Raw genomic sequence first — 21,774 nt, 5'->3', positions numbered from 1 at the left:
TTGAAAGTTGAATTCATCCCCCCCACCTTCCCAAAAGGTTTAATTAATATCTGTTAAGTTTCACGCTGCATAGCAGCAGATGGTCCGAGAGCCCCCCGGGTGCCTCCTGTGGAACCGGCTGGTGTCATAGGCTTTCCTATCAATCACCAGCCAGCGCTCTCATGGCGGGCTCCCTGGGCAGCGTGATCACTTCCCAGGTGAACCGCCGTGAAGGACCAGACTGATCGGCCGCGGGATCAGCCTCCCTCCTCCCTCTGATCCCGGTTTCTCCTTGCTGGGAAGCCATCTCCCCCCGACTGAGGCTTCGGGGAACTTGGCACTGTCCTTTTCAGCACCATTGGGAGGGCGGACTGGGCGGGTCCTGGCGAGGGAGTTCCATCTCCGATTGGCCAACAGCGTCACTGACGCCGGAGAACAAACGCGGAGAGGGAAGTACCGAAAGAGCCAATTCTGCTGAGCCTAGGACGTTCAGCTTTTCAAGTACGAAAGAGGAGCTGGCGGCGGGCAGCGTTTTTGCAGTAAGCGGAGCACACTCTATTTTTTGGTTGCATAAAAATCCCACTTCTTCGCAAGCAAAGCGATAAGAATGAAGGTCCCTTAGGGTGATGTCGCGCAAGGCAAGTAAATTGGCAAACAAGTTTTGGAGTCTCTCGGTAAAGCTTGACCTCTCCAACTGGTAGTGATGGGATCAAAATCAGTTTTGCCAGTATTTGTTCATGTTGGCGAATAGGTTGACTTGTGATTCAAAAGATTCAGAGTTGCTTCTTCTCTTTCCTCCTCCTCTCCATCCCTGGAATGCCACAGGCTGAGAATTTCTACCTGCTACACAAAAAAGAGACTGGCAGAATATGAAACAGCTTTTCATTTGTCAAAGCATTACAATGACAAATCTCACATCCTACTGGTATTGATCACCTGTCTCCGGTTTGACCACTAAAGCAGATTTTGCTTATGTCAGGGCTTCCCCCATCTACTGCCTTGGAAAGAAAAACCCCTGGCTCCATAGATTCAGAGAAAAGGTACTTTTACTAGGAGAGAACTGAATGCAACAAGGTTCAGCCAAGATCTGAGGCAAAAGTGCGGGAAGCATCAAATTGAAGCAACCTGTAGAGTCTGACTCCCTTGTATCTAGGCAATCAGAGGGCAAGCACCGGACAGGAAATGTTTTGAGAAGGTCTTTGATTCAAGAGCATCGTCTCTGGCTGCTGCATACAAAGCTAGAAGAAATGACCATGGAGAAAAAAGCAAAACTAGAGCTGGTAGCTGCAAAGCTGCAAAGGAAAATTCTCCACTGAGCACACACACACACACCTTTTCCATGGCAGCAAGCAGCAGGCTGGCTGACAGGCAGCTTTCATGTTACTATGGTGTTGCACTGCAGTTGGGAGTACATCTTGGATGGTTTTTTGTGGAATAGTTCATTTACCATCTTGGCCTCTTCTTCTCTAATCTGTCCGTCCATCCATCCATCAATTCAGAATAAAATAACACAAGATTCCTTTTCAATATTATTTATTTATTCATCCACTGTACATGACTATCCATCTCATGAAAACGGATGGTGGCAACAACATTATAAAACAATCAATAGATTAAAATTATTATTATTTAAATTATTTTAAAATCACAAAGGCTAAGAGAGAAGAGCAGGTGCTAATAACAAAGGAGCCATCCCAATTCCTCACTGGTATTGGTTTTTTTCCTGGTGATAAGCATTGTGCCAGACCTTTCCTGATTCCTTCAGGGTGCTACAGAAGGAAAAAGGAACATGGAACACATTAATCAAAAGCACATTTGCACAGCAATCAGTTCTTTCAGGCTACTCTTCACTTGAGATATTCTCTTGGTGACATGCCTGCAAATGGAGTTTTTCCTGTTGGCTCACACTTACCGCAATATATCTGCAAAAGCAGTGAGCATGGGCTTACACTCATACTTAATGTTATGCTTGGCACAAAGGGATTTCACCAGGGGAGCCGCCTTGTAATAATTATGTCGAGGCATGGTTGGAAAAAGACTGTGGAAAGAGAGGAAAAATATCAAGAGGACACAGTAGAAGATACTTCCACTTTAATTTGGATCCTGCTGTCATTACTGCCCTTCCCATTTCAATGTCAGAGAGTTTCCTATTCAGTATTGCATACAGGCAGGTTGATACAGAAGAGGATAACCTTTCACCTATCTGGTTCCCAAAGAGTTTGAGGTAGGGATGAACAAGCTGAGGTCCTTCTGATTAATGCTGAACCACGATCCTTCCTAATGAGTTACTTTGTAGTAGGGTACTGTGGAGTTGCTCACAGGTTTTGGAATCTTAGTTAAGAATTTTAAAGGTGAAAAACAGCATTTTGACTTGGTCCAGAAATGAATTATAATTAACAACCATTTAATCTGCTATATATCTAGAAGTAAGATATGAAAAGCCCAATAGCAATAGCACTTAGCCGTATATACTGCTTTACAGTGCTTTACAGCTCTCTCTCTAAGTGGTTTACAGAGTCCGCCTATTGACTCCAACAATTTGGGTCCTCATTTTACCCACCTCAGAAGGATGAAAGGCTGAGTCAACCTTGAGCCTGGTGAGATTTGAACTGCCGAATTGCAGGCTGCTGGCAATCGGCAGAAGTAGCCTGCAGTACTGCTCTCTAACCACTGTGCCACCATGGCTCATAGACATTAGTTTCACTACTGCATTTTATATGAAATGCTGTTTCTAGGCATTTTTACAGGATAGATCCCAAAGTCCAGTCTGGAATAGCCACAGCATGTATAACTGGGACAAGATCTGCTTTCTTTAAAACTAGCCAAAACTCCTGGCCACAGCCATCATTTGGCTTCAAACATGGACCATAATATACACGTGATGCTTAGTGGTGACAAAAGCTGTACAAATGTTGCATTATATACTGTACAACCTTTGCATATAGCTTGTACTTACTGATGTTCAATCTGGAAATTCAAGTGCCCAGTGTACCAGTCATTGAATCGAGATTCATTCACGTTACATGTTGCTGCGAGCTAAGGGGGAAATTAAAAAAAAACCATGTAGACTTCCAATAACTTCCAATTTACAGTATTGTAGACCATCATTCATTTCCAAATGTTTGTTACATTTATAGTATGGTCCCTGCCCAGAAGGACATTAGAAATATTTCTGAATCCAGGCCAACTATTGAACTGGTGCTATGTGCATGGGATGAAATCCAGTGATATACATGCGTGTGGAAAAATTTGCACAACTAGGATATTGCTGACATTTCAGATTCAATGGCTTATTCTGCTTAACAGGCTGGCTTCTTTTCAGGAGAAATGTAGTTCTCTTTTGGAGTAAATCAACCAACCAGTGAATCTAAAGTTGTCTTCCTTTAGTCATTCTTATTGAACTATTTCTTTAGAAGTAGACATGGAAATATTATGTAATTACTTCTGTAAAAGTTAGGACATTAAGTTAGGATCAAGAAGAGCAGTGTCCAAATCTCCATTCAGCCATCAGCAAACAGATTTAGACCAATTGTTTTTCTCCTGTTTTCAAAAGAAGGTACCATTATACAATTATTTTGAATTATTATTATTATTGTGTTTTGAGTAGAAAAAAATAGCTTCAAAATTGTTACATTTTCTTGAATACAGTCCCTAATATTCAGAAATAGATAGGTCTTTCAATACCATTTACTGGGTCCAATATAATTTCTCTTAATAATTCCTGAAAAATTGTTTCATAATTATATTTTATATAATTCATAATTCCTGTAATTCCTTTAAAAAGCAGCTTGCCTGATTTTGGAATGTATTCAAAATAACATTTTAATATAACACATTTAATCCTAAATCTACTTTTATGGGCTTTAATTTAGGTCCAAACAAAAATCAAAACTGGATATAACCAAATCATATGAATTAATGTACCCTCCAATTTTAATAAAAATAATAATATAAACATCAGAAGTGGTATTCAGCAGGTTTTGGAGAACCAGTGGCAGAAATTTTGAGTAGTTCAGAGAACTGGTAAATACCACCTCTGATGGGCCCTACCCCCATCTTCTCTGCCTCCCGAGTCCCAGCTGATTGGGAGGAAATGGGGATTTTGCAGTAACTTTCCTCTGGAGTGTGAAGGGAATGAAGATTTTACAGTATCCTTCCCCTCCCACACCCACCAAGCCACGCCACACACACCAAGTCACACCCACAGAACCTGTAGTAAAAATTTTTTGAATCCCATCACTGATAAACATGCATTAGAAGTTAACCATTTCCCATCCCCAGGAATTATATAATGCTATTACAAAAATAAAACAAAAGAAAAATTAGAAAAGGAAAACTGTGCATGAATAAACCAATCTTTAGAGCAACTTTAAAAACTGGCTGTAAGTCCCATAAAGAAAAGGTAGAATCCAAATGAAATATATAGATGGGTAACATAAGGATATACCAACAGTAATGTTATAACAGTAAGATTGGCACTAGCTCACATTTGGAGGACATATAAGATGATATAGAACTAGCCATTGTGCATTTTTATTTATGATTTAATGTTTACAAAAGAGGGAACGCTTGTCTTGTCTCTCATCATCTTTTATTCTTTCTTTGTGATAGAACAGATTATCTATGCAGAAACCATTTGTTATTAATGTCACAACAACTTTATGCTGTTTCTCTTGTTAACTTGCATCACTGTGATATGGTTTCAGGTATCAACTTTAAATTGCCTAATCCTTGCTGGAGGCCTAAACACATAATCTATTCATTTAGTCCCATCCCTTAATTATCTTGCCTAAACCACAGTTTGAAATTGAGTGTATCCAAAACAATTTCTAGTTCCATAATAACTGGTAAAAAGCCCTAAGGGAAAATGACGCCAAGAAAGCATGAAGAAACATGTTTTTTTTTAATGAAAAAATCACATGCACATGTACACAGTCACTCTACCCTTTCTGGGGAGATTGCTGTAACTACCATCAGGAAAATTAGACTTCCTCTAGAAATTCTGTTTATATATAGCATCACAGATCAAATAAAGAGTACAGTCACCATGTGCTTTACTGCTTAACTGCTCAATTGTTACAGGAAACTCTACTTAGTACAAAAAACATAGAATATATACCAGAGATCCAAACTTTTAAACAGTACTATCTACTGGCTGCATACTATTGTAGTTGTCACATAAATATACATTCCAACAAAATGTATTTCAACACTCTGATATGTTTTTCTCTACCATATAAAGAGAAAATGGCAGTATTTCCCCTATCACCATCAATGTTTGGCTATTCCTATCTGAAATCAATTAGCCTTATGGATCTATATTCTCATTCTGTGGATAATGCATCTTACGAAGTTAATTTTTTATGCCATTGAAAAACTGGTTCATGACCACAGAAAGAACAATTATGTGAATTGGAGTCCACATGTGGGGACTTGGAATTGTAAAGTGTCCTTTTGGATGGAGGATTAATAGCATTGGTGTTGTTCCTGCTTTACTGAGTAGTAAATAGCAGTAACAATAAAGCTGTTCCTGCTTTACTGAAGAAGCAAGGAAGATTAACAGGCAATGAACTACATTGTTTACCATCTCATCATCTACTGTGGACAATGAGTTCATTTTTGGCCTCCATAACTTTTCTCCATGAGAAGAGAAAGGAGAAAGAGAAGTGCAATTGTGATTTTCCCAGAAATTGCAATATGGGAGTGATTTCTAGCTGCCAGCATAGACATTCCATTTGTATTACCTTCTCTTTTTAAGACAATGTTTCAATGTAGATAAGGGCATGACATATTTAAGAAACAACAACATGATCTGGCCCCGTGTTTCAGAACTAAGGACCAAGCATTTCTGAATAAGATTATCCAAAGAAAAGAAATTTCCCCTTTAAATAGAAACTACCTCACCTGGGCAGAGAACCAATCTAAATTCTGATCATAGTCAATATTCATTGGAATATGGTTCATCTGTGAGACCCAGATAAACCATCCAGATTCTAAGTACCTGTGTAGACATAAAAACAATAATAATGATTCAGACAAATTCTTTAAATGGTTCACTCACTAGTAAAACTGCTTTTCTCAAAATATAACATGATCGTTACTGTTACCACATTATTGCACTTATACAGAAACATAATTTTTATAGGTAAAAGCAGGGAGTTAAAGCTATGGTATTCTGTAATAATATTATGCAATCTGTCACACTTTAATCCCTCATACCTAGTTAGAAGTTTCAGGTACTCTAAAACTCACATTCTTCAGAGTTCTCAATTGAGTAAGTAGTATTATCAGTTACACAAGTTGATGAACTGCCCACATTTGGATTACCTATTTGGCAAGAAAAGTGGATAAAGGTGCTTAAATTCAGCTTAGTTCCTAAAGAAGGGGGAAAGTGCTTAAGATCTGTCTGTATTTCCCTTCACAACTCCTGCAAATAATTTGCAATGTACTTTAAAACCAGCCTGATTTCTCCACTGTGTCCTCACTATCAATTAATCTAACCACTTGTAGCTCAATATTAATTATAAAGGTGAAACTCAAAATATTAGAATATTGTGCAAAAGTTCATTTATTTCAGTAATGCAACTTAAAAGGTGAACCTAATATATGAGATAAGACTCATTACATGCAAAGCAAGATAGTTCACGCCGTGATTTGTCATAATTGTGATGATTATGGCGTACAGCTCATGAAAACCCAAAATCCACCATCTCAGAAAATTAGAATATTACATGCAATCAATAAAACAAGGATTGTACATAGAACAATATCAGACCTCTGAAAAGTATAAGCATGCATATGTCCTCAGTACTTGGTTTGGGTCCCTTTTGCAGTAATTAGTGCCTCAATGCGGGGTGGCATGGAAGCTATCAGCCTGTGGCACTGCTGAGGTGTTATGGAAGACCAGGATGCTTCAATAGCGGCCTTCAGCTCTTCTGCATTGTTTGGTCTCATTTCTCTCATCTTTCTCTTGGCAATTCCCCATAGATTCTCAGGCGAGTTTGCTGGCCAATCAAGCACAGTAATCCCACAGTCATTGAACCAGGTTTTAGTGCTTTTGGCAGTGTGGGCAGTTGGAAAATGAAGTCAGCATCCCCATAAAGCTCATCTGTGGAAGGAAGCATGAAGAGCTCCAAAATCTCCTGGTAGACGGCTGCGTTGACCCTGGTGTTAATGAAGCACGGTGGACCAAAGTCCTGCTTTTCAGTGGTCCAAAGTCCTCTTTTCTGCTGAGAGCAACTTTTGCCAAAAGCACTAAAACCTGGTTCAATGACCTTGGGATTACTGTGCTTGATTGGTCTCTTCATTCTTCCTCCATACTCTGGGTCTTTGGTTTCCAAATGAGATGCAAAAGTTGCACAGCTGAACCGTGCGACTCTTAGAAGTTTTTTTTTTTTTTTACTACCGGTTCCCAGAACCACGGACAAATGTCCCTACCGGTTCAGCTGAACCGGGCCTAACCGGGAGGATTTCATCCCTGGTATAGAGGTATTGGTAAGTAATACTTTGATAATTGATGATGACCAATCAATAACAAGAGTTAGATCAAGATCATTGTGGTGAACTATGCTCTTTTCAATAGCATGGTTGTTTTTATTTTCATTTTTATGTTACAAACTAGTTTGAGATGACCTTGACGAAGGATGACACATCATTTTTTAAGTTAAAAAGCCCAAGCCATATAGTCATAGATACAGATATTCTAGCATCCGTATAGTATCACTGTAGTATAATAGTGATCAGTAACAGTGTATACTAATTTCTTTATATGTTTTAGATCCCCATATTAAGTCAACAAGAAATGGAGACCTCATTATTTTTTCAAAGTGGTAAACAAAGCTAGCAATGTACATATTGAAGGTCTCTCTTTGACTGCACAGCATTTAAAAGCATTAGTTGGGTCATAGAAGCAGGGTAGAGTTTTACATAATTATTACCTTGCTAACCAGTAGTAAGCCATAAAGCTCTTAAATCCCATTAAAGGAACATACATGAGGCACACCCGGAAGTTATAGAAAAGAGTGGTAAACAGCTCCTGTCAAAGAACAGAATGTTAAATAAGCACAATGGTAACAATGTGTGGATCATTATTATGAGTTCCTTTTTCAATTTCAGATTAATTAGCTACAATGTGGCAAACTAAAGACAATAAGGCAATAACATGTGGAGTAATAGGCAGTCTGCTATGTACTGCTGAAGGACTTTCAGGGTCTCTTCGTTTGTGTATCTAGTAAAATCCCACAATGATAAAAAAAAAGAGTGAGGGTGGAGCATACTAGCATCATTTGGGGAGAAGCCTTGCTCTACACCAAAATGGAAAGAATTTCTCTAGGGCAGAAATGGAATTCTTGAAGTTGCTGAAGGTTTCAATGTCCTTTGCAGTGGCTGAGAATTGCAATGGGTAGTGGCATGACTCAATTTGAATAGTGAGGGTGGGGGGTCTGTACTCATGGGAAGGAATGAAGCTTCATACCCACAATATGTTTAACTACAGCATTGCTCTTATTATTATTAGAATGTATCTGTACTCCCCATATCAGTGCCCAGATAGTCTCTCCCCCATCCCTCTGCAAATGCACCCCAATATTCATGGCAGTTAGAAATGCAATCTCCTGGCAATCTCTTCCTCTGCTTCTCATCCTTTTCTTTTTCACTGTTGCCTCTGTCTCTGCCTGGAGGAGCGTATGCTTGTTTTCTGACTTTCAGGTTGGCTTGGAAAAGATTCCCAGTCTAGGAGATAACTTCACCAATGCCTGATGTAACCCAGTGGAACAGGCTCATTGTTAACATCAGGGTAGAGACTGTGGTCAGCTCTTTGCAGCTGTGACAAGCCTTCCTTGGCTTTGATTGTAATATTTGCCTATTGCTCACCCTTCCCTTCCCTTCCCTTCCCTTCCCAAACAAGATACATTTTCTGTTCAATGGTGCTGACAAGAGGGAAGGCCAATGAAATCATGAATGGCAGGGAATGTTCCCATGATGTTGTGGGGGATTAAGGAAAGAAAGCAACTTGCATTTTGTAATGCATCTCCTGTGGCTCATTAGAACGAAAGAGGATTCAGGACCTTTATGTGTTACACTTGACCATACACCAATCCCCTAAAATAAAGAGGTGCTATGACTTACCAACCATTTTTTTCTTTGAAATAAATACCGATAGGCAACCAATTGGACACCAATTGTAAATATCAACGGGGCAAAGACTAATATAAAAATGCAAAAGGAGAATACAAAAATGAGTGTGTGACTAAAATAAACATAGAACATATCCTAGAGGAAACAAACATCTGCCTCTGAATCCCTTTTTGCATTAAACTAACCGCCTTATTCTCTGACCTATTGCCCCAATGCTCATCAGGGTATTTCTAGAGTAATTGAGTCAGAGACCTGATGTAGAGGGAATAGGGAATGGCCTTGAAAGCCAGGAGAAGGAGTTGCTATCAAGTCAATGAGCCCTTTCCAAGAAAGTACTTTGAGTTAAATGTGTCAGGCAGCTCCCTGCTTCGCATTAAGGGCGGAAACACATTCATATTTCCAAGATCCTGTTACTCTAGGTCAGGAGTGTCAAACTCACGGTGTCATGTTATTGTTACGTAACGTATCATGACTTCCCCCCCTTTGCTAAAATGGGGTGGGTGTGGCCAGTGTTCCAATAAAAGTAATCCCGATATGTGGGGCATTGGTTTCTTAGTCTGTTCTGCTTTATAGTGCTGATATATGACTTTATTGGTTATTCTCCTCCAAATTAGGCTCCTGTAAATGTGGTAAAACACTTACAGGCAAAGTAATTATGTTGGTACTGGTAAGGCATATACTTCTTTTTCTTCTTTCCAAGCTGCACAAGGAGAAAGAGAACAAACAGTTAAATTGACAACTATGTAAATTCCACATCAAGGTCATGTTGTCTGTGCCCATTCTTTACAATATAGGTTCTTGAAAAGTTTCATATTTGCATATTATTATATCACAGATTATTTGATCTGAGTCTCTTGAATTTCTGCTGTACACACAGCTTTTGTGCACTGAGGGTTGCCTCTGATCTTTGAGGGAAGCTACCTTGCCAAAATAAACAGGGCCAGGGGAAAAAACATGGACAAGACAGTACCAATATTAAATGTGATTTCATTTTAATTTGATTCAATTTAATTCAGTTTATTTCAATTCATACATTGCATCACCAATGTTACATTACTTTCTCTTTTTTGGTCACATTAAAAGTGATAGTTTGTCAACTTTTGGAGAGATACCGTATTTTACTGCAGCCTTAAACATGCACAATTCATTGGTTAAGTTATTTGACTTTGCCTTCATCTAAATACAACTTTTGGGAAGGGGAATGCATATTAGACTGTACTTCACAGGAAAATGTGGATCAAAACATATTCTTTTGAAAATGTACAGATTAATGCAGATGTGCAGTAGAAATTTGTGTCATTGAATGTAGCTCAGAATTGTTAACAGATTTAATTATCTTGAATGCATATGGGTCAATATTAATGGGGGAGGGAATGACATTGCCAAAGGTCTATACTATAGGTCACCCAACCAAACAGAGGAAATAGATGAACTTTTTGCTAGTCAGCTAATTAAGCAGGGGTGGGTTGCTGCCAGTTTTACTACCAGAAAAGTTAAATTATAAAAGCCCAATCTAGCACAATACCAATGAAGAAGAAAAATAACAGCTCTCAAAAGAAACCAGCATGGCTGCATAAAGAAGTCTCTGATAAATTGAAAGACAAAAAGGATAAGTATAAAAAATGGAAAGAGGGCACATAACTAAGGCAGAATATCAGGAAATAGCCCATGCCTGTAAAGATGAAGTGAGGAAAGCTAAGGCTCACAATGAAGAAAGGTTTGCAACAAAAGTAAAAAATAACTAAAAAGCTTCTTCCAACATGTTAAAAACAAGAAAAAATTCAAGGAAACAATTGGTTGATTGCTGGGAGAAAGTGGCAAGAAGGTGACAAGCAATAGGGAGAAAACAGAATTACTTAACTTGTTTTTTGCATGTGTCTTTAGACAAAGGGAAAAAAACAGTCCAACCTATCAAAAAACAGCACCACAAAAAACAGATAAGAATAGGGAAGAAAATGGTAAGTGAGCACCTGTCTACCCTAGACAAGTTCAAATCACCGGGACTGGGTGGATTACACCCCAAGGTTTGGAAGGAACTGGCAGACAAGATCCCAGAACCACTGAACAATATCTTTCAAAGATCCTGGAGTACCAGGGAACTACCAGAGGATTGGAAAACAGCTGATGTAGTTTCCATCTTCTAAAAAGGAAAAAAAATAGACCCAGAAAACTACAGACCTATCAGCCTGACCTCAATGCCAGGGAAGATTCTGGAAAAGATAATCAAGCAACAATCAGGAAACAAAAAGTCAACAGAAGCTACCAAAATAATAACCAAAAGCCAACATGGGTTTGTCAAAAACAGATCATGCCAGACTAATCTTATTGCATTCTTTGACAAAATTCATGGACCAGAGGAATACTGTCGATATAATTTACTTGGACTCCAGTAAGGCATTTGATAAAATAGACCATAACCTACTACTAGATAAAGTAGAAAAATGTGGGTTAGACAGCATCACCACCAGATGGATTCGTAACTGGCTGATCAACCACACTCAACATGTAGTCCAGTGGTGGGATACGACCGGTATGCCCTGGTACAGGCGTACCAGTGCCTGCTGGGAGCACCAAGTACCATTCCGGTATGGTGCTTCAGAGGGCCCAACCACTCGCACTCTCTCCTTACCCCTCTTTGAGGTGATCAGGGCTTTCACGCAAGGGCACAGAGCGTACGACGCCTGCACAACACTCCACCGAGCAGCTGGAGCATCGCGGGAGGCAAACACGCAAGAACGCACTGCGCACATTCACGTGTTGGACTCCAGGGCCCGTTGCAGCATACCAGTTACAACGGGATCCAGAACTCACCACTGGTGTAGTCCTCAATGGAACTGCATCTACATAGAGGGAAGTATGCAGTGGAGTACCCCAAGGCTCTGTTTTAGGCCCAGTACTCTTCAACATCTTCATCAATGATTTGGATGAGGGGATAAATGGGGAACTCATCAAATTTGCAGGTGACACCAAGCTGGCAGGAATAGCCAACACTTCAGAAGATAGGCTTAAGATACAGAAGGATCTTGACAAACTGGAACATTGGGCACTATCTAACAAAATGAAATTCAATGGTGAAAAGAGTAAGGTCTTATATTTAGGCAAGAAAAACAAAATGCACATGTACAGTATATGGGATACCTTGCTCAATAGTAGTAACTATGAGAGGAATCTTGGAGTCTTAGTGGACAACCATTTAAATATTAGCCAGCAGTGTGCAGCAGCTGCCAAAAATGCCAACACAGTTCTAGGCTGCATAAACAGAGTGATAGAATCAAGATCACGTGAAGTGTTAATACCACTTTATAATGCCTTGGTAAGGCCACACTTGGAATACTGCATTCAGTTTTGATCACCACGATGTAAAAAAGATGTGAGACTCCAGAAAGAGTGCAGAGAAGAGCAACAATGATGATTAGGAGACTGGAGGTTAAAACATATGAAGAACGATTGCAGGAACTTGGTATGTCTAGTTTAAGGAAAAGAAAGACTCTAGGTGACATGATAGCAGTGTTCATATATCTCAGGGGCAGCCATAAAAAAGAGGGAGTCAAACTATTCTCCAAAGCACCCGAGGGCAGGACAAGAAGCAATGGGTGGAAACTAATCAAGGAGAGAAGCTTAAAACTTAAAACTAATGAGACATTTCCTGACAGTTTGAACAATTAATCAATGGAACAACTTGCCTCCAGAAGTTGTGAATGCTCTAACACTGGAAGTTTTAAATATGTTGGATAACCATTTGTCTGAAGTGGTGTAGGGTTTCCTGCCTAAGCAGGTGGCTGGACTAGAAAACGTTCAAGGTCCCGTCCAACTCTGTTATTCTATTCTATTCTATTCTATTCTATTCTATTCTATTCTATTCTTTTCTATTCTATTCTATTCTATTCTATTCTATTCTATTCTATTCTATTCCAGTCTATAAGAAAATAAGTGTTACAGAATTATTACAGAAGCAGAGACTAGAAAATAAGGCAATGCCTGAACTGATCCAAGAGCAGTGAGAGTTGCTATAAAGAAATATGGGAGATGGAAAGAAATCTTTCTTCCTATTTTCCTAGATTGCTCATCAGAGATATGGTGGTGTCGGGTTTTTTCTTTTAGTACTACAAATACTTTTTCAGGGTCTTTTGTCTGCCTAAGACTTTCTATTTATTTACCTTCAAGGAAAGTTTCTTCCCCAGACTGAAAAGGAATGGGTGCGTGTTGAGATCAGGGTCTTTGCGGAAGCAGTTGGGTTTGGCGTGATGCTGGTTATGCATGTGGTTCCATAGGCTCACCGGTCCTCCCTGGAGAAGTACAGAAGAACAAACATGATTTCCATCTATTTGTGAATAATGCTGTATCCTATGTATTCCCCACTGGTTATCTACAAACCAAATAAAACAAAAACCAGCTGCACTTCTGTTGGTTTACACTTCCTTTCATCTAGCAGGAGTTGAATTGTGTACAGTGACAACGCTCTGACCTCCATCATTTTTGTGTAAACTAGTTTCATTTCTTCTCCTTCTTATTAAACATCTGAAAAGGTTTCATTCCAAGGCGGACTATTGAAAATTCCAGTTTCAATACTAAATGTGTTTGTGTGAAACAAAAATAAATGAGAAATAGACTAGATGAGGTGCCTATGGAGGAGTAATGGTATTCTATTTTCTTCACTACCAGTTCGGTAGAGGGAACACACATGTCTGGGCATGCACAGAAGATCTTTGATGACGTCTGAGTCTCCCAAACTGGTGTGAACTGGCAGCATACACCTCTTCTATGGAGCTAGACAGCAGTGAGGCAGAGGAACAGCTAGAGCCTGTTCCCAGTGTGTGCATGTGCAGAGCTGCCAGAAGAAAAGAAAAACTCAGAAATCAGGGAAGACTTGGTGGTAAAGTCACAGGTGGAAGGTGATTGGCCCCTTCCATAGGAAGTAAAAGAGGAGCAAAAGGGGAAAGCCCTTGCAGGAAAGAATTTGTTTGTTCAGTCATTAGATTTGTTTCAGGAGTGTGAAGATCTGTCCGTGAATCTCAGAGATTCTGTGCCCAGTCTTTCCTTGTACAGCACCTCATTTGGAAAATATTTACATGGCAGCTTCCATTACTTTCTCTTCAGTAGTGAAAAATCAAAGCCAGTATAGTGAAGTATTGTGAAAAATGATTCATAGCCATAAAATGTAGACTGACTATATTTCTCTTAACACCATCTCCCTTTTCTGTAAGGAAGCATTAATAATACTGTCAGTCTTACAGAGATATTGCAAAAAGATGATGTTATATGTTCAGCCCTTCAGTGCTTAATGTGTTCTATATCAATATTCATTATCCTTATCCCATTTTTCAAAACCCTAGACACAGGAAATGATGGATAGGCAGACCCAATTTCAAATATATAAATAATCACAAATCATCACTTAAATTTTCCTTCTCTTGGATGGATTCTGACCTTAAGAATGCCAATAATCACAAAGTGAGCTACTCTGTTCCACTTGAGCTTTTCAAAGACTGACACATGGCCAAGATCATGCTGGAGAAAACCATACTGGATCTGGAAGTAAAAATCAACAAACATGACACATATGTATATAATTTCTCCACATTTTTCCTGCATGAATTAATTGGTAGAGGAGCATCATTAATCACCATTAATTAATGGCGATCAAAAAGAACCACAATTATATTACACATATTGCGTGATACAATGTGCACTGTATATCTAGGTACATGTCTGTGTTTATACATACACATACATACATACAATACATACATAAGACTTTATATGCTGTATGCTGCCAGCAAATACTATTACTGCCTTCCTTTCAAACATTTTAATTTCAGCAGACAAAAAGGATTAAGCAATATTATGCATATTCTGCAGTATAACCTGCTCAGATCCTGAAGCACTTTTCTTAATCTGTGTGTAGTTGAATTACTATGCCCAGATTCAACAGCTCAAAGAATTGAAAACCGAGATAAGTGCACAAGGTGTTAAATTACTAATGAAAACAATTATATTGTTCTATATATGTTGAAGACTGTTCTACACTGCTATGCTCTGCAACACAAAATGGTTACCTGTCCAACAGTGAACATTGCTACTCCAAGAAGAAAAGGCATCCAGGATTTTCCAAAATACCAGATAGTAAACCAAGATGCAACGTCTAGTATGAAAGCATGCAGAAACATGAAAGCAAAAAAGCTGAATCTTGACTTCAAGAGCCCCATCTTCTTCACTGTTGCACGCAGTTCATGGAATTCCTTTACCAGCATTTCCTACAAGAAGCAATGACAGCTTTTTTTACTTGCTTCAGAACATTAGAACCCTTTTGGTAGACTAGACCAAAAGCCCATCTTGAGTTTTATGTATTAAACCTAAGGTTGGATTTGTTTCAGAATGAATCACTTGACCATGCAGCTTATGGGGTGAGTTAGGACCAGTTGCTCTCTCTCAGACCAAGCTGCAACACAGACTTGCTGGGATAAATTAAGGAGACCTCCATTTATGTCATCTGGAGGTTCAAATAGAAGTACATGATATAAATGCAATACATAATTAAATAATGGCCTATCATCTTAGTTCTGCAGCCCAAAGTTTTTTGGATTCTCACATGTGGGACCTAATATTTTCTCCTTAGAATGGTAACAAGAGTGCTTTCGAAAATTACTTTGCATTCTTCTTTCAATGAAAAACAAAGGGAATGAAGTCAATAACCAAAGTTATCAGGCCTGCAGTTATATTCCTTTTAAGATTGTTGGCCTGCCACACACTCTATTATTTTCCTATGCTGTTTCATCAGGGTAGTAATTGGGAGGGGGAATAGTAAGGAGCAGAATTGTAGAATGTGTTGTTGTCATTCCTTTCTAGAAATCAAGCTCATCTTTTGTCTCCGCACCTCTGCATCTGACCGGAACTAGATGGGTGAAAATGCCAGTGTGGCCGAAGAAGATTGGACCATGTGATGGATTTATGAATTTGGGGATAAGATCATGAACTTTCAACTGGGTGGAATCCCAGGAAGCTTTTAATTAATTTAATTTAATTTTATTAAATTTATAGACCGCCCCCCTCTCTCCGAAGGGAGTTTTAGATTTGTGATTCCACAGTTTGTTGCCAACATGTCTGTCTTATTAAATTGGAACTTTAAGGGTAGCTCTGCCTTGGAGTGTGATTTAATTCTGCATGATATTTGGAACGCTGACATTTATTTATTTATTTATTTCAATTGTACCACTTGACCAGAAAATATTATCTAGGTCTGTGATGGAGGCACGTGGAGCCATTTGTCAGGGCATGTGAGGCATTGCCCTGTCAGCTGACCAGCACACATGTACGTGCTGGCCAGCTGATTTCGGCCTTCTTTTGAGGCCATTTTCGCCCTCAAGAGGCTTCCCTGAAGCCTCCAAAGTGTGAAAAACTGGCAGGATTTTGACCTCCAGAGCCTTCAGTAGGCTTCTCTTATCCTAACTGTGGAAAAAAAAGCCCTACGGACAAACTGGAAGTCCTGGTTTGCCTGTAGGTCCATTTTTCGCCCTCTGGAGCCTTCAGGGAAGCTCATGAGGCCTCTGGAGAGTGTCCGGGGAGGGAGGGACGGGGGAGGATGTTTTCGCCCTCCCCAGGCTCCGAGAAAGCCTTTGGAGCTGGGAAAGGCGAAAAACCACGGCCAAAGTGGTGTGTGTGTGTGGGGGGAAGGGGTGTTGCTGATCATGTACATGCATGTGCACTGGGGGCAGTCGCACACATAGCATTATCGGTGTGGTACACCGGCACAAGCCCCCCGTGCTCTCCCTGCTTTTGGCACGGCAGTCAAAAAAGGTTTGCCATCACTGATCTAGGTCATTGACTAAGTCAATGTCTCATCTGGAAAATGCTTTCCAATGCCCTTCTGTCATTACACTAAATAGGACATCCAGATCTTAAAACAAAGAACCAAGCCATCAACATTTGGAGTTAATAATACAGCAGTAATAGTAAAAAAATCTCTAATAGGAATGAGGTACTGAAGAAGAAGTAAAAGAAAGAGATAGGGTTAAAAGATCCTAAGTGAAGTTTATTAAATACAAAAGTTAGTGATGGTATGAAATAAATACGTTAAGGTGGTTTGAGCAGTGAAAAAGAATGAATGAGGATCAACCTGTAAAACAAACTATTAAGAGGTGAATTGGCCAAGGGGAAGATTGCGAAATTTGTGACTGGATATCCTTAAAATGAGAGAAAGAAATTAAAAGTGCAATAGATAATGAATGAAATGATAAATAGACATAGACGAAGCAATTAAAGTTTGCAAGAATATCTCTTGATTGTCTATCTGTCTATCACATTTGTGGTGGCCACTCGTCTTCACTTTCTAATACCGTAGAAAAATATGAAGAGATAAAGTGGATAGCATGAATGTAACCGAGATTTAACTGTCCTTTTTTTATTTTTCTACCTTATATCTTTAATTCCTTTGGTTTAATGTTCTTTACGCCACTGCATTTTGTATAATGATATTTTCCCTGAAAGGGATTAGTGTGATGGGGACATATACATACACATACATATACACATGTACGCCTAACTATCTAAAATAAAGGTTCTGCAAAAGGAATCCAACAGCTGAGATCACCCAATACTCACATTTTTTGTGGGCTCACAGCATGGTTGATCTGGGGCAAGCTCTCCAATTAGGAGGGAATTCAAATATTTCTTTACCAGATCCTCATCCTTGTGGAAAGCTGCAAAGGCATCCTAAACACACACATACAAATAAGGTTAACATGGAGAAGACTATCTGGTTAAATGCCAGTTAAGTTGGCTATGTGTTCTTTTTGGAAATAATGAAAAGTGTATTGTCGGTGATGCTTCGCAACTGGCTCTCTAGGAGGCCAACTCTATGACCTTGATTAATGTTGAGGACTAAAGCTATGCTACTGTAGTTTACTTGAAATGAAAATAAGGCAGGACCATCTTCCCCTGCAATAGTTGGACTTGGTTGGCTGGACAATCAGACTTGCAAAGTTCTCTTATTATAGCCAGTCTTAATAAAATTAGTTTTATCCTTACTGTGGAATTGATTTCCTGATCTGGTCTACTTAGTGGAGCTGGAATAAACATTCAAAATTTATACAACTCAACTCTATAGAGACCTTTAATTTTTTTCATTGCTTAAGGAATATTTCCAAGACAGGAAAAAGGATACATACAACCATCGAAAACATGATTGACAAACAATAGAACATTGTACCATATCTTTCAAATATCCTGGAGCATTGGCAAACTATCAGAGGACTGCAAAAAAGTTGATGTGATTCCCATCTTCAAAAATGGGGGAAAAACAGACCTAGGAAATTACAGACAAATCAGCCTAACATTAATACCTGGGAAGATACTGAAAAAGATAATCAAAAACAGATCTGTGAACATTTAGAAACAAGTGAAGTAATAACTACAAGTCAGCACAGATTTATTAAAAACAGATCAGGCCAAACAAATCTTATTTCATTCTTTTATATAGTGACTAAATTAGTAAACCAGCAAAATGTTGTGGACATAGTATACTTAGACTTCAGCAAGGCATTCAACAAGGTAGAGGACAACCTACTTTTCGGTAAACTAGAAAAAAAGTGGGATAGATAGCGTCACCACCAGATGGATTCGTAACTGGCTTACAAACCGTACTCAATGAGTAGTCCTTAATGGGTCTACGTCTACATGGAGGGAAGTAAGCAGTGGGGTAGAACAAGGTTCCATCTTAGGCCCAGTACTCTTCAATATCTTCATAAACAACTTGGATGAAGAAACAAAAGGGGAACTTATCAAATTTGCAGATTGATACTAAGCTAGCAGGAATAGCCAACATCCTAGATGACAGGCTGAAGATCCAGATGGATCTTGATAGACTTGAACACTTGGCCCTAACTAACAAAATGAAATTCAATGTAGAGAAAAATAAAGTCTTACCATTAGGGTAACCAAAAGTACACATATAAAAATTGGGAGAAGCCAGGCTTAATAGCTGTAACTGGGAGAGGCAGCTTGGAGTCTTAATGGCGAACCAATTAATTATGAGCCTATAATGTGCCAATGCAGAGATTTCAAATGTTCTCAACTCCTGAATTTAAATGAAATTTACTGATGACATTTTCATGATCTGTACCCATGAAAATCCCTCATTAAATTCAGGATTTCAACACTTCCAACACTTCAATCCCATTATCAACCTAAGCCTAGATGTGTCCAATACAGGGGTGGGTTCCTCCTGGTTCTAACCGGTTCGCTAGAAGAGGTTCCACAAATGTACCGTGCCATTTAGAACCGGTTCCACCGATGGAACCGCCCCTGCCCCCTCGCTCACGCACCTCTGGGCCCACTCGATCCCCCTGCCCATCCACACCACGCCTCGAAGAGCTGCCTGCGGAGGAGGTAAGTAAGTTGTTTCCTGGCGCAGCAGCTTTTGGGGCTAATGGGGCTTGGTTTCCATCCCGACAGCCCCCGCCACTTCTGGACGTCTATTGCAGTTGCGAGGAGCTGAGGAGAGTGCAGAGAAGAGCACAAAGGTTCTGGGAGAGGCGCGTGGCTTGGTTTAGCCTCCCTGAACATCGCAGCAGCCCCAAGCGTGCCGATCTCGGCGTTTCTCGCATTGAGGCATGCTGCAAGAGAGAGTGAAGACCTTTTCCCTCTTGCAACATGCCCCGATGCTAACAACGCCAAGATTGGCATGCTTGGGGCTGCTGCCAGACTGAATTTTGCTTAGGCAAAATATAAGTTGTGTCCATGCTTTTTCACAAACACCAGGTCCTCAAACCTCAGCTGTACATTGTTCACATTGTCTAGATGTCAATAAAGTTATGTAACTTAACTGCAGTCAAACATTGACCCAACCTGGAAAAAAGAAAGCCTGCAAGTCACATCAACTTGTACATCTGTACATTAGCTGCCTAGCTCCTGCCCTGTCCTTTTTCCAAACTTCTAAATTTTGGACAGATTTTGTTACTCAATGCTACAAAATTGCCAAGCAATACAACCACCATCTGGAACTTCCTTACATTGTGTTAAAGTATTGGACTGTCCAACCCAAAATGCCTGTTCTGTAATGTCAGAATTCCCTTCAGCTTCAGACAAGAGAGATTCCTTTCCACCCATTCTGCTATTTGAGACCCTTGGAGAAAGACACAACCTCAACCTGGAATGTGTGCATGCAAAGTAAGTGTTTTGTGCAGCCTTCCGGTCATTCCATGGCTGTCTTTCCCCTCAGCAAGGACTCACCGTGGCATCTTGTCCAGAATAGTGTCTGATGAGACGAGGCCCACCTGGATGCCGCAAATAGAACTGACTAACATTATAAACCTTTCGGTCGATGACCAGCCATCTCTCTTCCTTGAAATCTCCATTGCCTGTGCGGAGCCCCACTTCCTCCCAGGTGAAGAGATGGGGAACCCCTGGCTCAAACTCTGGCTTTCCTGCACTGGCTCCTGACTGAGGAGGCATCCTGTCTGGAAGCACTGAGGGATGCTGCTCCACTGACTTCTGGACTGATTTTTTTTTTGCCTGTGGAAAGTGGAAGTGACTCTATCTCTTCATTCGGTTAAATGTTGCAGCCAACTTTATATACACCTCTATTAGCCACCCACACTGCAATTAACTTTCTGTTGCTCCAGATGTTCTCTTGCAAGGCTTCCTTCTCCTCCCCCTATCAAAGGCATCTCTTCTTTCAGAGAACATAAAACTGGATAGTATTAGAGTATCAAGTTGGATTAAAGAAGATATTATCATTGAGGTTTTTTTTTTTTTTTGAAAAAAACCCCAGAATAATAAAGAACTGTGTAAAATATTCTGGGTAAGAATTGAATAAGTTCCATAACAGTTCTCCATAGGAGTTTAGCAACCTCTTCACCAACAGTTACTTTTAAAGGGCTTCCTTCTGTAAACACTAAAAAACAGAAAAGCAGAGAATTGGGAAACCCATTCAGGAAGAGAAGCATTGCCCAAGCATTTGCACTGATTCCAAAACTCTAAATCCGTCTAGGCATGGAAATGCTCCAAACATTCACTTCCAACTTCATTCCTGATATCAATGCATTTTCAATGTCAACATAGTTGTGAATTAAAGAAAAGAGGAGAGGAGAACATGGAACTATCTGCCTTCTTTTTAAAAAAAAACCGAAGTTTTTTTTAAAAAAATTGATACATATTTTAACTTCTTTTTTAAACAAAGTGTTGTCTGGATTTTTCCCCTTTACAACTTCTATTAGGCATAGTTCATTTTACATCATATTTTCATTTTACATTTCAGTCATCTTATTTTCATTCCATATTTTCCTGCTTAATTTAATTTCTTCTTAATATATAAACAATATCAATATTTGCCTCTCCAAATTAATCACATTTTACATATCATTTCTATATGTTTTTCTATTTTACTATTAGTAACATATATCCTCAAATTCAATTTTATATAATAAGCATTTCATTTAGTTAATTATCCACAAGTAATAGTATTAATCTGTTTTCCTCACATCGTATTGGATATATACCATTGGCTATATTTACCAAATTTCATTCTGTTTTACTAGTAAATCCTTCTCTTTCTTTCCTCCTTTCAACCATTTTTTTCTTAGTCTCTCAGGAAATGCACTTCTCTTATACTTTCTTTTCTTCACCCATATTCTTTTTGGGGGTCACTTCCCCTTTGTCTCCTTT

At 39.4% G+C, this 21,774-nt stretch overlaps 1 protein-coding gene across 1 annotated transcript; it reads right to left on the bottom strand.

Annotated features, from left to right (window-relative positions):
* Positions 1-1,631: 1,631 nt before the first annotated feature.
* LOC309382954 (acyl-CoA (8-3)-desaturase-like) lies at positions 1,632-20,562 on the bottom strand (the record flags this gene model as incomplete). The annotated part of the gene is made up of 12 exons (XM_081934943.1): positions 1,632-1,748; positions 1,892-2,017; positions 2,936-3,015; positions 5,884-5,980; positions 7,917-8,014; positions 9,106-9,182; positions 9,757-9,814; positions 13,272-13,400; positions 14,542-14,643; positions 15,171-15,368; positions 17,713-17,823; positions 20,341-20,562. The coding sequence occupies 12 exons, from the start codon at positions 20,560-20,562 to the stop codon at positions 1,682-1,684; spliced, it is 1,365 nt and encodes a 454-aa protein (XP_081791069.1). The 3' UTR covers positions 1,632-1,681.
* Between the last annotated feature and the right edge of the window lie 1,212 nt (positions 20,563-21,774).

This window comes from Natrix helvetica (assembly GCF_964273705.1).
Source record: "Natrix helvetica genome assembly, chromosome: 1".
NCBI lineage: Eukaryota > Metazoa > Chordata > Lepidosauria > Squamata > Natricidae > Natrix > Natrix helvetica.
Note: the sequence above shows the minus strand (reverse complement) of the source record. Positions and strands in the feature narration are given on the sequence as shown.